The sequence below is a fragment of the Vulpes lagopus genome, chromosome 3 (genome assembly GCF_018345385.1).
Source record: "Vulpes lagopus strain Blue_001 chromosome 3, ASM1834538v1, whole genome shotgun sequence".
Taxonomy (NCBI): domain Eukaryota; kingdom Metazoa; phylum Chordata; class Mammalia; order Carnivora; family Canidae; genus Vulpes; species Vulpes lagopus.
The window spans coordinates 125,737,591-125,751,022 of record NC_054826.1 but is presented as its reverse complement, the minus strand read 5'-3'; the positions used below and the strand labels follow the sequence as shown (position 1 = coordinate 125,751,022).

Genomic DNA, 13,432 nt, shown 5'->3' with positions numbered 1-13,432 from the left:
ATAAATTTGGGCAGCCTGGGTGACACAGCGGTTTAGCGCCGCCTGCAGCTGAGGGCATGATCCTGGAGACCCGGGATCAAGTCCCATGTCAAGCTCTCTGTATGGTGCCTGCTTCTCCCTCTGCCTGTGTCTCTGCCTCTCTCTCTCTGTCTCTATGAATAAATAAATAAAATCTTAAAAAAAAAAAGGCATAAATTTCCAGTTGTAAGATACAACATGATGACCGCAGTAAACATTGCCATGTGATAAATACAGAAGTGGTTCAGAGAGTAAATCCTGAGTTCTCCTCACAAGGAAACAATCTACATCTGTGTCTGTGACGGACACTCACCGGATGTGTGATAATCACTACACAACACATGTAAGTGAAATCAGTTCGCTGCACTCTCAATGTACAGAGATGTCTGTCAGTTATATCTCAATAGAAATGGATGGTGGGGGAGGGGGGAATTTCTAGTTTCAGTTTGGGAGAAAGAACCTAAAGGTTTCAAGCAGAGCAAACACCACCATCTTTTACTGTCATCTGTTAAGTCCAAAAGACTCAACCTTATAGTTAAAGGGGGAAAAAAGCAGGGGCACCTGGGTGGCTCGGTTGAGCATCCAACTTCTGATTTCAGCTCAGGTCGTGATCTCTCGTGTCATGAGATCAAGCCCCATGTTGAGCTCTGCACTCAGCAGTGAGTCTGCTTGAGATTCTCTCTCTCTCTCTCTCCCCCTCTGCCCCTACCCACATGTGCTCCTTTCTCTCTCTCTCTAAAATAAATAATTTTTAAAGGCGGGGGAGGGGGGGCAGTAATACCATTTCTTAGCAAGTCAATGAGGAAGCAAACAGAACCAAGAACAAGGTCCCTGAGGTGAGGGAAGAAAATACTAGAATTTCTGTTCATTCATCCTTCACATTTTTTTTCCTTCCTATTTTAAAATGTACATAACATAAAACTCATTCTGACAGGAGAGCTTGATCAAAGCTTTGGAGACTGTGGCCCAAGAGGATGACAGACACACTCATCACATGGAGGCCAGACCATCAGCTCAGCTCTCCCCTAAGAGACCTAATCATCCTGCCTCCATGGAATTGCCAGAGCTTGGCCCCACCAGGAAGAAGGGAATGGGGTGCAAGGGAGGCAGCTACAGCCCTCTCCTGCCCTTGCAGAGCACAGGGTGCCCAGCCTCCTGCAGCTCTCTGTCTCCGGGAATGGCACCAGACTCGGAAGACCAGTGGATCCAGCCCTCTGGCCCCCTGAGGTCTAGCCCTGACTGACCAGGAGGAAATCTGCAGGAAATGAGGAGCAGAGGAGCATCCGTGCACAGCTAGCCACACAGCCTCCCCAGCAGTGGACGGACGTGGCCCATCAGCCACACACTCCCAGCCACACCTGCCACCCACTTCCCCCAACGCCCACCCCAAAGCAATCATGGCAAACTGTCCAACACCTTTGATTCCTGATTAGTGCTGCAGGGAGATCTCAGAGTTGGTTTCCTGAATTTGATCACTGTATGTCATCACAAAAGGGAAAATTGTTTTTGGGAAATACACACTAAAAGTATTTAGGGAGGAAGAGGGCATTATGTCGGCAACTTACTATCCAAATAAAGACTAACAGAAGAAAATGAGATGAAATGATAATATTCAGGGAGTTGAGCAAAGGTATGCAAATTCTTGGTATTATTTTGATATTTCTTTAAGTCTGAATTTATTCCAAAATTTTAAAAATTTTCCAAAAGAAATCCAATATAGGGCAGCCCCGGTGGCTCAGCGGTTTAGTGCTGCCTTCAGCCCAGGGCCTGATCCTGGAGACCCGGGATTGAGGCCCAAGTCAGGCTCCCTGCATGGAGCCTGCTTCTCCCGCAACCTGTGTCTCTGTGTCTCTGCCTCCCTCCCTCTCTGTCTCTCATGAATAAATAAATACAATCTTAAAAAAATAAAATAAAATTCTAGGGGCAATTCTTTCAGTCAAGAGACTGAGTACACTAAGTGGAGTCTGCTTAAGATTCTTTCTCTCCCTCCCACCCATGCTCTCTCTCTCTCAAATAAATAAATCATAAATAAATAAATAAATAAATAAATAAATAAATAAATAAATAAAATTCTAAACTCAGAAGCAGAGGTTATGCTTTTAACAGAGTTGAGCTCTTACCTATCTATTCTTGACCCTATGTGAGGTCTTAGGGGTGCTTGGTCCAAGTAAGTGGAATTACTTCAAAGAATAATTATTTGCACCAAAGGAGAACAAATGACTGATAAGTAAATGAAATGATGCTCAACCTCACCAGAAATCAGGGAAAGGCAAAAATCAATAGGAGACAGCTCATCTGATACCAGGTACCAAGTGTTATTGAGAGTGTGGGAGAAGAGAGCTATCAGGATATAAATCAGGATGACTATGGAGGAAAGTAAGCTAAGACTCACCCACCCTACACACCAAAATTTCTGCTTTGATTCAGAATACATCCTGATTTCTTTTAAATTCCTTCACACACACTTGAGAAGACAAGTTAAAATGGGAACTGCAGCCCTGTCAGGAATAGCAAAGTGGATACAACTTGATACACTAAAAGAGGAATGGATAAATATAAAAGACTCAAACATTCAATGCACAGAGTGCTGTCAAAATGAGTGAACTATGCCCCATGCATCAGCACTGTGCTGAATGACACATACAGTCTGGCACGTTATTTACATAAATCTTCAAAACAGGGATGCCTGGGTGGCTTAGCAGTTGAGTGCCTAACTTTGGCTCAGGGCCTGGATCCCGGATTCCCGAGATCAAGTCCCACATTGGGCTCCTTGCATGGAGCCTGCTTCTCCCTCTGCCTGCCCCTCTGCCTCTCTTTGTGTGTCTCATGAATAAATAAAATCTTTAAAAAAAAATCTTTAAAATATATAAAACCTGTGCATTCCTTAAGGACACACAGTGTGTGATGAAAGCATAAAATCAGGGCCAGGAAAGCTGCAGATCAACATCTGTTTAGGGGTCACTTTGGGATCGTGTGGGTTGCATTAGTATTATCTTCTATACATTGAAAGTACTTCAAATTTAAAATTCATAATTCTTGCTGCTGTGGAAAGCATAAGTTGGTACAATTTGCTCTTCAGATGGCAAGTGGGCAACCCTATGTTAAGACTGCACTTACACTCCACACAAAATTCTACCTTCAGTACTGAAGTGGACAGAAGTGGTCACATCCGTGTGCAGAGATGTATATGCAGAAGGTCTCCGCAGCACTGTGTGTGACAGCCAGTGGCTGACAATGACTTACTTCCATCTGCAGACCACTGTTAAATCTCTGATTCGTCCCTACATGGAAGTGCTGTGCAGCCACGAAAAAGAGAGAGAAAAGAGATTAACATACACTAATATACAACAATCTCCCCGACAGTTAAAAAAAAAAAAAGAAAGAAAGAAAGAAAGAAAGTAAAAGCGAGCTGGGGAGTAGCTGTGGGGTGAGATTGGGAGATCAAGGCAAAGCGGGCAGGCAGGCCCTGTGCCCCTTCAGTCTTGAGCCTAGTTTTACCATGTGAGGGTACCATTCCCAAATTCTTTCTCTTTTTCTTTCTCTTAGAGTCTATGACCAGGCATATTGCTTCATTTATGTATCTACTTAGAGAGAGAGAGAGAGAGAGAGAGAGAGCGCACACACAGGGTGGGATGGGGAGAGGGGGAAAGAAAGTATCAAGCGGGCTCACGGAGCCTGGTGCGGGGTTCAATCTCACCACCCTGAGATCATGACCTGAGTGGAAACCAGGTCAGACACTTAACTGACTGAGCCGCCCAGGAGCCCTCCAAATTCTTTTTTCAAAGAAAGATAGCATGTTAACATTTTATTATGCTAAACTATCCAATAAACTGACTCCCCAAAATACAGACAGATCATAATATAAGCATAAATGGTCAATAATGTATTTGTAGTTTAAATGCTCAACCTCACTAGTAAGTACAAACCAAAATGAGATGCCACTTTTCTCCCATCACACTGGCAAAGACTTAAGACAACTAACTTCCAGAGCTTGGTAAAACATGAAAAAGTGGGCATATTACTGGGTGGAGGGAAGGCAAAGAGACTTTTCCAGTGGGAATTTGTTAGGACTTACTATTTCTCCCGTTGAACTTTTTAATGTCTTTAAGATATAATTCACATACCATGCAATTCACTGACTCACAGTGTATAATTCGATGGCATGCAACCATCACCACAGTCAACTTCAGAACACTTTCCTCACTCTGAAAAGAAATCCTGTACCTCTTAACCACCACCCTCTCCCCAGTATTTCCAACTCTCATCATCCCTTCCCACCCCATCCTCTGCTGCCAGCCCTAGGCCACCATTAATCTGCTTTCTATCTCTACAGATTTGCTTATTCAGGACACTTTGTATAAAGAGAACCATATCATATGTGGTCCTTTGTGTCTGGCTTCTACCACTGAGCATGATATTTTCAAGATTCTTCCATATTGTAGGTGTTGGAACTCCATTCCTTTTTATGGCTAAATATTCCATTGTGTGGAGAGACCACATTTCACCTATCCATCTGTCAGTTATTGGACATGTGGGTTTCCATCTCTTGGCTACTGCGAATAACACTGTTGTGGACATTTGTAAGGTTTTGTGTGGACCTATTTTCAGTTCTCCTAGGAGAATGGCTGGGTTATATAGTAGCTTTATGTTTAACTATTTGAGAAACTGTCAGACTGTCTTCCAAAGAGGCTCCATCATTTTATTTTATACTCCCACCAGCAGTGTGTGAGGGTTTCAACCTCTCCACCTCCTCACCCACTCTTATTACTATCCTTTCATATTACAGACGCCCCTAGTAGTTTTGATTTGCATTTCCCACATGACTAATGATGTCAAGCATTTCTTCATGTGCTTATTGGCCATCTAAAAATTATCTCTGGAGAAATGTCTACTCAGATCCTTTGTCCATTTTTTTTTTTTTAAGATTTATTTATTCACGAGAGACATGGGGAGAGAGAGAGGCAGAGACACAGGCAGAGGAAGAAGCAGGCTCTATGCAGTGAGCCCGACATGGGACTCAATGCCAGGTCTCCAGGATCACGCCCTGGGCCCAAGGCAGGCGGTAAACCGCTGAGCCACCCAGGAATCCCCACCATTTTTTAATTGTCTTTTTATTAGGGCCTGTTAAATGTAACAAGTGAACACCAGCAATCCCTCCTATAGAGATACGGTATACCAGCATGCATGCTGAAGCTGCCCCTACGGAGACAAGTCCCTGGAGCACTGTTTATAACTGTATAATGTCAGAAACCTAAATTTCGAATAAGGAACTGACTAAATTATGGCTCGGACTATACATAGGATACCATATAAGGAAAAAAAACCCATGGCATATTAAGCGATTTTCCAAAAGCTGGAGAAAATAAATACACAGTAGAATCCCACTCATGTTTGCACCTGTCTATAGATAGACCTTCCTATGCAGAGAAGTCCTGGGCTGTCTCTTTATCAAACCACATGGACATCTTGGGGAGGAACAGGGGGTAGTTTAAAAGGAAGGAAAATCTCAGCATTCTTACTCTACATCATGTTTTTAAGTCATGGATCATAAGTGTTATTTACTTTTTAAAATATATTTTCCAGGGATCCCTGGGTGGCGCAGCGGTTTAGCACCTGCCTTTGGCCCAGGGCACGATCCTGGAGACCTGGGATCGAATTCCACGTCGGGCTCCCGGTGCATGGAGCCTGCTTCTCCCTCTGCCTGTGTCTCTGCCTCTCTCTCTCTCTCTCTGTGTGTAACTATCATAAATAAATAAAAATTTAAAAAAAATATTTTTTTCCATATTTTTCAAATAATAGCATCTTCAAAATTATAACAGGAAAGGTGTCTATTTTTACTCACCACTGTATCCCTGAGCACCACTCAACACTTGGCATCAGTAGATACAATGAAAATGTGCTGAATAAATGAAGAGCAGCTATTTCTATGCAGCAGAAAATTCTGTTTTAGCTCATACTTCAGGGACAGGATTCCTCACCTGCTGTGACTAAATTTTAAGGTAACAAACAGGGTCACTTACATGATTAAGGAAATACTGCACAATTATTTCATGGCCAGCAGCAGCTGCTTCCATCAAAGGAGTAAATCCATACACCGGCTCCCTGCAAGAGAGAGGCCAGGCCAGACTATTAGTGGAGAAGAGTTCAGCCAGGCAGCAGCTTTCCTGCTGCAGACCAAAACCAAGCTGGCCTGTCACCCATCACTAAGCGTCGAGGTCTCCCTCTTGTCAGAAACAGGAAGAAAAGTTCACATCAACACATCAGCTTCATAAATTCTTCTGATTCTACCATCAGCTCTAGTCTTTTTTCCTAAAGACAATCTGTCTCTTGATCTTCACTCCTTCTAAGCTTCTTCCACCTGCCATCTCTTAAATCTCCATTTTAATTACAAGCAAAAAAGCAGCTGTTGCCTTTCACTGAGCACTGAAAGCCAGTGTCTCCTGTCCACCTATCCAGATCCAATCCTTTGAGTTCAGTATCTTCCAGGAATCCTCCCAAAAGCTCCAAGAATAACCATCTACCTTGTCCTTACTTTGCCTAGTATCTAATACTTATTTTTGTGCTTGGGTCCGAGTCACTCAGCGCTGTCTGCAGATGCCTCCTAACCCTCACTTCTCTCACGCTGGTCTAAAAGACAGGAACCAGGCTAAATCCTGGGCTGCATCCAGGCTAAGACACACCATTTTCACATTTTCACCTCTCTGAAGTCAGAAATTATCTTAAAATCCATAGGCAAGTGGCATTTTATTTTTTTTTATTTTTATTTTTTTAAAGATTGTATTTATTCATGAGACACACAGAGAGATACAGAGATAGATAGAAAGAGAGAGAAAGAGAGAGAGAGAGAGGCAGAGACACAGGCAGAGGGAGAAGCAGGCTCCATGCAGGGATCCTGATGTGGGACTCGAGCCCGGGACTCCAGGATCACGCCCTGGGCTGAAGGTGGTGCTAAACTGCTGAGCCAACCAGGGATCCCTGGCAAGTGGCATTTTAATCAGTGGTATTTCTTTCTCAGTGGCATGTGAAACTCTGGTGCATCTTACAAGGGATGATTTCCCCCCAGGGTGTGCACTGTGCCAGCTGGATGCTGGGTTGGTACTTGCTGTGTTGAAAGGGGATTATTGTCGTGACACACTTTAGACAACACCCCTTCCAGCTTATAAAACTCATGACTGCTTTCAAAGCATCACCTCATTCGATATAGACAAAAGGCCATAAGGAAAAAGGAATTAGCATTTAATGCACGTCAATCAAGTGCCATTCACCATGCCAGGCTATGATATATGACAGAACGTGTAATTCCCTAACAATTCCATGACATACGTATTGCTATCCCCAGTTTTCAGATAAAGAATATGTGGCTCAGGGCACTGAAAGTGCTGCACCTAGTGTCCCCTGACAGATGCAGGAAAAAGCTGGGACTATCCCCAAGCTTACCACACCTGGCCTGGGCAGACCGGTTCCCTCTGCCCGAGGCAGGGGCTATCCTGCACTCTGGCCCATGGCTGCCTCCCCAGCTGCCCTCCTCAGAGTCAGAGAGACAACTAAAGACCTGGTAATCACCTCACGTTGGCATTTGCTCCACTGTCCAACAGGAACTTGACCATCTGCTGGTGCCCAGCGCTGGTGCAGTGGAAGAGGGCAGTCCAGCCTTGAATGTCCTTCATTTCCAGCTCAGCACCTTGCTTCAAGAAAACACAGAATGCTCGTTACAGCCTCAGCTCCCGTGTGTGGGGCAGGTGCCCTCCAGGCTGTCACACTGCAAGAACCAAAGTGATTACTCGAGCACGCATCCATACACACACTATGGTTACAATGGTTCACAGCTCCACCAGAGCAGCCAGGAGCCCCTCAGGTTTCTGGGCCTAAGTCCCCTCATAGCTCACCTGGAGGAGAAAGTAGGCGATGCTCTCGTTGCCACAGCTGGAAGCCAGCATCAGCGGAGTCTGCCCTTCTGGGGTCGGCACATTCACGCTCACCCCCGCCTCAAGCAGCAGGTGCACAATGGTATCATGTCCAATGTAGGAGGCGTACATCAGTGGGGTCCAGCCACCACCATTCTTCTTATTCAAATCTAACTCTCTCCTAAACAAATGCAAGATATGCTAGATGTGTCCAACCATCTCACATGTGAGGTTTACCAAAGCCAGCAGTAAGACTGAACCAAGAGAAAAAGTGGGAAATACAGCCAGAAGCAGAAGTTACCTGCCACCCTGGACGTCACAGGGGAGGGGAGGCAGGTGGGGAAACCGTTGTTTGCTGTACAGCTGCCTCTGAAAAGTCCTCAGAGCTGTCATCCTCCCCCAATTGCCCATTATCATCGGCCCCTCCTCCTACCCCTAGGCCAGCACTTCTTTCCTACCCCCAGCTACACAGATGCTCCTCAACCAGGGGTGGTTTTGCCCCCCAGGAGACATTTGGCACAGTGTAGAGACATTACAGGTTGTCACAACTGGGGAAGGAAAACCTACTGGCATTTGGGGGTGGAAGCCAGGGATGTGGCTAACCAGCCTACACACACAGGTCCCCAACAGAGAAGGATCTGGCTCAGACTGTCAGGAGTGCCAGAGTCAAGTAAGTGACCTGGAGCCTTGACTGTCTTCTACCAACAGACCAGAATCTGCTTTTCTGGGGCTGAGTGGAAAGGGGAAGGGATTCAGAGAATGGACAATACTTCTCCCTTGTCACCTCATCCTACAGAAACATTCCTGGAAAATCATTGACCAGAGGATCCTATCTTTCTCATTGATTTCCACCAAAATTCTGGAAAAGCGTTTCCCACAGGAAAAACAAACAAACAAACAAACGTGGGTTTCCCAGCCTAGAGTCTGGGGTTTGGGGTTGGGGTATGGAAAGAACATCCACTTCCAGGTGGTCATGTCCCACAGCCTTTCCTCAGGCACAATCCCTGCCTCCAGTAGAGGCAACAAGTGACCATCGATCACAGTCTGTGCCTCTCAAAGGTATGCACACAGGAAGCTACACCCACCAGACAATTATTTTTCATCCACTGACAACTTCTATTGACTTTGGGATGCCCATGCAGCCATTCCAGAAGGTCCTTATCCCAGGAAAGAGTGGCAGCCACTGGTTGGGAGAGTGCACAGAGGCCCGTTCATTCTGGCCACATGAGGTCCACTGATGGAGCGCTCATTCCACTTGGAGAAGGGCCAAGTCCCTGGTAGAGCATCTCTGAGGCTCTGACATATCCAATTGGGCCCAATCCTCCTTCCGATGCCTCCTCTCCCCTCAGATCCCCGGTCTATGCTTACTGTGGGCAGGCCTTGGTGCCAGCTAGGGCCACAATCCCAACCAGGGCACAAATACTTCCCCTCTGCCCTGGGGAGCCGTTCTGGACCGTGGATTTAAAAAGCACACCCAAAGGTTTAAAACGCCCAACAATGTCAGAGGAATAGAGTTGTAACTGGGAATGTACTGCCTGTGTACCCAGCTACACATTCCTAAGGCCACCTGATACAGGAATACGACAGATTATTCCTTACTACGGAGTTGCACTTGTACTCAATTGGCCAGATATTTATAAGTGATGGCTAAGACGTGGGAACCAGAAACACGAGGCTTAAACAAAGCTTTGGTTTGGCTCCCTAGGAACTGAAAAAGGTATGGACACAGATGGCTTCTCCAAGTTATCAATGAAACACTGAAACAAGGAGGTAGGTAGGTGTAAGGGGGATGGAGGTGAAGAGATTGGTCCTTTTCCTAAAACTACATTAACATATGTATAAGCTGCAGGTGGCAATCCCCAGAGGAAGTTGAAACCCCCCCCCACCTCCTCCTCCTCCTCTATGGTAGAAGCTAGAAGGGAGAGGAAGGCATGAGAGATAAAAAACGACCCTTCTTGGGAAAGAAGGCCACAGGACCTCACTTTCTAACTTTATTTTAGTTTTGTTTGAACATTTCTGCAATTCGTAAAAACCATAAAATGACTCTAAAGAAAGCCTGAAATGTTTCAGAAGCCCATGAAAAAAAATTTAAATCATCTCTTAGGAGGAATAAAAACTGACCTATTATGTCCTGCATAAATCACTACTGACAACTGAGACACGGGGATTGACTGATGCGTATGAAATGTCTACGACTGTGTGCGAGGCCCCATTAGCTTACTGACAGCTCTACTTGAGATCTGAAGCCACAGAGACGGTACTCAAAATCTAAGCAGAAGGAACATTTCCTAAGATCTCTTACCGCTGCACACATTCCTTCACCACTTCATACTGGCCGATGGAAGCAGCTGTGTGAAGATCCAAGGGGACGGCCAGCTCCTCCCGGCTGACCTGAGCACCCAGCCCATGCCACATGGACAAGCTGCGGTTCAGGAGTTCTGGCTCACTGGCTTCATCGCTGAGCTCCGACATCACTGTGGAGGGAGACCCAGGGGTTAGGTCTTTCCTTCCTGGTGGCTCCAGGGAGTGAAACAGGATGGTCACACTCCTACCTGCAGGAGGCAGCTATGTCACTATCCTAGGAAACTCAATCAACTCCTGGGACAGACTTGAAAAATTTCACTGGGGAACCTGGGTGGCTCAGTCAGTAAAGCATCTGCCTTCAGATCAGGTCATGATTTTAGGGTCCTGGGATCGAGCCCCTCATCGAGCTCGCTGCTCAGCACAGAGTCTTGTTTCTCCCTCTCCCTCTGACCTTCCTCCCCACTTGTGCATGCTCTTTGTCTCAAATAAAATCTTTAAAAAAGTGAAAGAAAAAGAAAGAGAGAAAGAAAAAAGAAAATTTTCATGATACAAGTACAGGTTTGGGCAGTTCCATCTTGCTGATACTAGTGAGACTGTCACCAGACAGAAAAAAGAGGAGCACACATGGTGAGTCACACACTGGGCTGTGTACTTGCCTCCATTACTCCTCAGGCCCCAGTCCTGCAAAGGGAATTCTCCACAACTCAGGAAGGCCTACAACCTCTTGGATGGGCAGTCAAGAAATGCTAATTGGGTCACTGGACCAAATCACCTCTTGGGTGTGGTGGGAAAGAACCCCGGACTATCAAAATTTCTATCAAAATTTAGCTCTGGCTGAGTGAAGTAAGTCAATCGGAGAAGGACAAACAGTGTATGTTCTCATTCATTTGGGGAATATAAATAATAGTGAAAGGGAATATAAAGGAAGGGAAAAGAAATGTTGGGAAATATCAGGAAGGGAGACAGAACATAAAGACTCCTAACTTGGGGAAACGAACTAGGGGTGGTGGAAGGGGAGGAGGGCGGGTGTTGGAGGGGAATGGGTGATGGGCACTGAGGTGGACACTTGACGGGATGAGCATTGGGTGTTTTTCTGTATGTTGGTAAATTGAACACCAATAAAAATTAATAAAACAAAACAAAACAAAACAAAAAATTTAGCTCTGTACAGGGATCCCTGGGAGGCTCAGTGGTTTAGCGCCTGCCTTCGGCCCAGGGCATGACCCTGGAGTCCCAGGACTGAGTCCCACATCGGGGTCCTTGCAGGGAGCCTGCTTCTACCTCTGCCTCTGCCTGTCTCTGTCTCTGCCTCTCTCTGTGTGTCTCATGAATAAATAAAATCTTAAAAAAAAAAAAAAAAAGAACCTCAAACACAATGTGCTAAACAGAAGCCAGACTCAAAGGCTACCCACTGTATGATTCCATTTATGTGGCATTCCCAGAAAAAAAAAAAAAAGTGAAGGGCAGGAGGACAGATGGGTGGTATCAGGGGTTAGGAATGGGGAAACCACAAAGGGACAGCAAAAGGGAATTTGGGGGTAATATACTTGTTCTGATTCTTGACTGGTGGGGTATGTTGACTTTGTATGTTAATTAAAACTCATAAACCCAAACACCAAATGAGTGAATTTTACTGTATAAAAATTCGAAACAAATAAATCTTGAAAAGAAAGTCCCATGGGCAGCCCGGGTGGCTCAGCGGTTTGGTGCCTGCCTTTGGCCCAGGGTGTGATCCTGGAGACCCAGGATCGAGTCCCATATCAGGCTCCCTGCATGGAGCCTGCTTCTCCCTCTGCCTGTGTCTCTGCCTCGCTCTCGCTCTGTGTCTCTCATGAATAAATAAATGAAATCTTAAAAAAAAAAAAAGAAAGAAAGAAGAAAAGAAAAGAAAAGAAAAGAAAAGAAAAGAAAAGAAAAGAAAAGAAAAGAAAAGAAAAGTCCCAGCACGGAAACTAGGATGTGATTGGTATTCAGCAAAGTAGAAATCCACCTACACATTCCTTGAAAGTGGACTGACTCAGTGGTTGAGCGTCTGCCTTCAGGTCTGCCTTCCGGTCAGGGCGTGGGCTCCCGGTGAGGGGCCTGCTTCTCCCTCTCTGCCTGTGTCTCTGCCTCTCTCTGTGTCTCTCATGAATAAATAAATAAAATATATATGTATATAAAAAAGTAGGAAAGCGGGCAGGGATGGGGGGGGATAGACTGGTAAATTCGTGGGGGTGATGGAACTTTCCCAGAGATGCAACAACACCAGGACGAAGAGCCTACAATCATGACAGCCACTTATCCTGGGAAATCGAACCAAATTCATGCCAAGCCACTAGTCTATTAGAATATTTGGTCCATGAGCAACATGTGTCTCCTACTGTACTATGGGTGGGAAAGAACAAAGAAGCAAGAACAGAAAAGAGAGAAAAGGAAAAAACGAAGGTCACATCCATTCCCACGGCCCAAAGGTGCCCCAGCAGTTCACACGTGCCACTAGGATCTCAGTCTCTACTAAAAGAACGCTTCCAAGCCCCAGGTCACACAGCTGAGGTGGGCCTGTAGGAAACCAAGCTCAGAGCAAAGTTCTGCTTTCTGGTACCACCACCTGCCGACACGCACGGAGCCGGAAATCAACCAGCTTACTCATTCTGCAGGTGAGAAACTCCAACCTCAGGAGTCCTGGTCAGCAGATACAGGGTAAGAGCCCAAAGAGCCTGGGCGCTTCAGGGACCCTTTCGATACACCCTCCAAGCCTCCTATGGGCGTGTCCGTCCTCCGGGGTGGAGCCCACGAGGTCGCTCCCATTATCCCAGGCCCAGGCGGCTGACAGCCTGCAGGGTGGCGATCACAACCAGACCCGGCCCGAGGAGCACGGGCAGGGCGAACCGGCAAGCCACCTCCCCCATCAGCGCGCCCCACGCCGCACCCTCAACGACCGGGTAGCTGCTCTGCGGAGAACGCTTATGCTCGTCCGTAGGGCCGGATCCCCACTCAGGGGGCCGGGTTCCTTCAACCCAGGCAAGCACGGGGAAGAAGTCTCGTCGCGGCTACCCGGGGACCCAGCCCGAGCCCTGACTGCTGCACCCACGTCGCCGGCCGCCCCCTTCCGGTAACCCCGCACCGCACGTGGCTCCGCCGTCCCCGCCGCGCGGCTGCAGAAGCGGAAGTGCGGCCAGAAGCCCCCGCGGCGAGCAAGCGGTCGGACCCCGCAGGCACGCGGC

At 46.6% G+C, this 13,432-nt stretch overlaps 1 protein-coding gene across 7 annotated transcripts in view; it reads right to left on the bottom strand.

Annotated features, from left to right (window-relative positions):
• The window catches only part of ANKS3 (ankyrin repeat and sterile alpha motif domain containing 3), a 39,383-nt gene that overhangs the window by 17,713 nt on the left and 8,238 nt on the right, over window positions 1-13,432 (bottom strand). For 2 of the 7 annotated variants that reach the window (XM_041746982.1, XM_041746980.1), the window contains exons 2-5: window positions 10,225-10,396; window positions 7,905-8,103; window positions 7,582-7,703; window positions 6,039-6,120 (exon numbers count right to left, since the gene is read on the bottom strand). In XM_041746982.1, the coding sequence (XP_041602916.1) occupies window positions 6,039-6,120; window positions 7,582-7,703; window positions 7,905-8,103; window positions 10,225-10,394 (573 nt within the window). In that variant the 5' untranslated portion in view covers window positions 10,395-10,396. Of the gene's footprint in view, window positions 1-6,038; window positions 6,121-7,581; window positions 7,704-7,904; window positions 8,104-10,224; window positions 10,475-12,220; window positions 12,319-13,137; window positions 13,368-13,432 lie in introns of those variants that run through there. The other 5 variants (XM_041746983.1, XM_041746984.1, XM_041746979.1 and 2 more) reach the window with 5 other exon arrangements.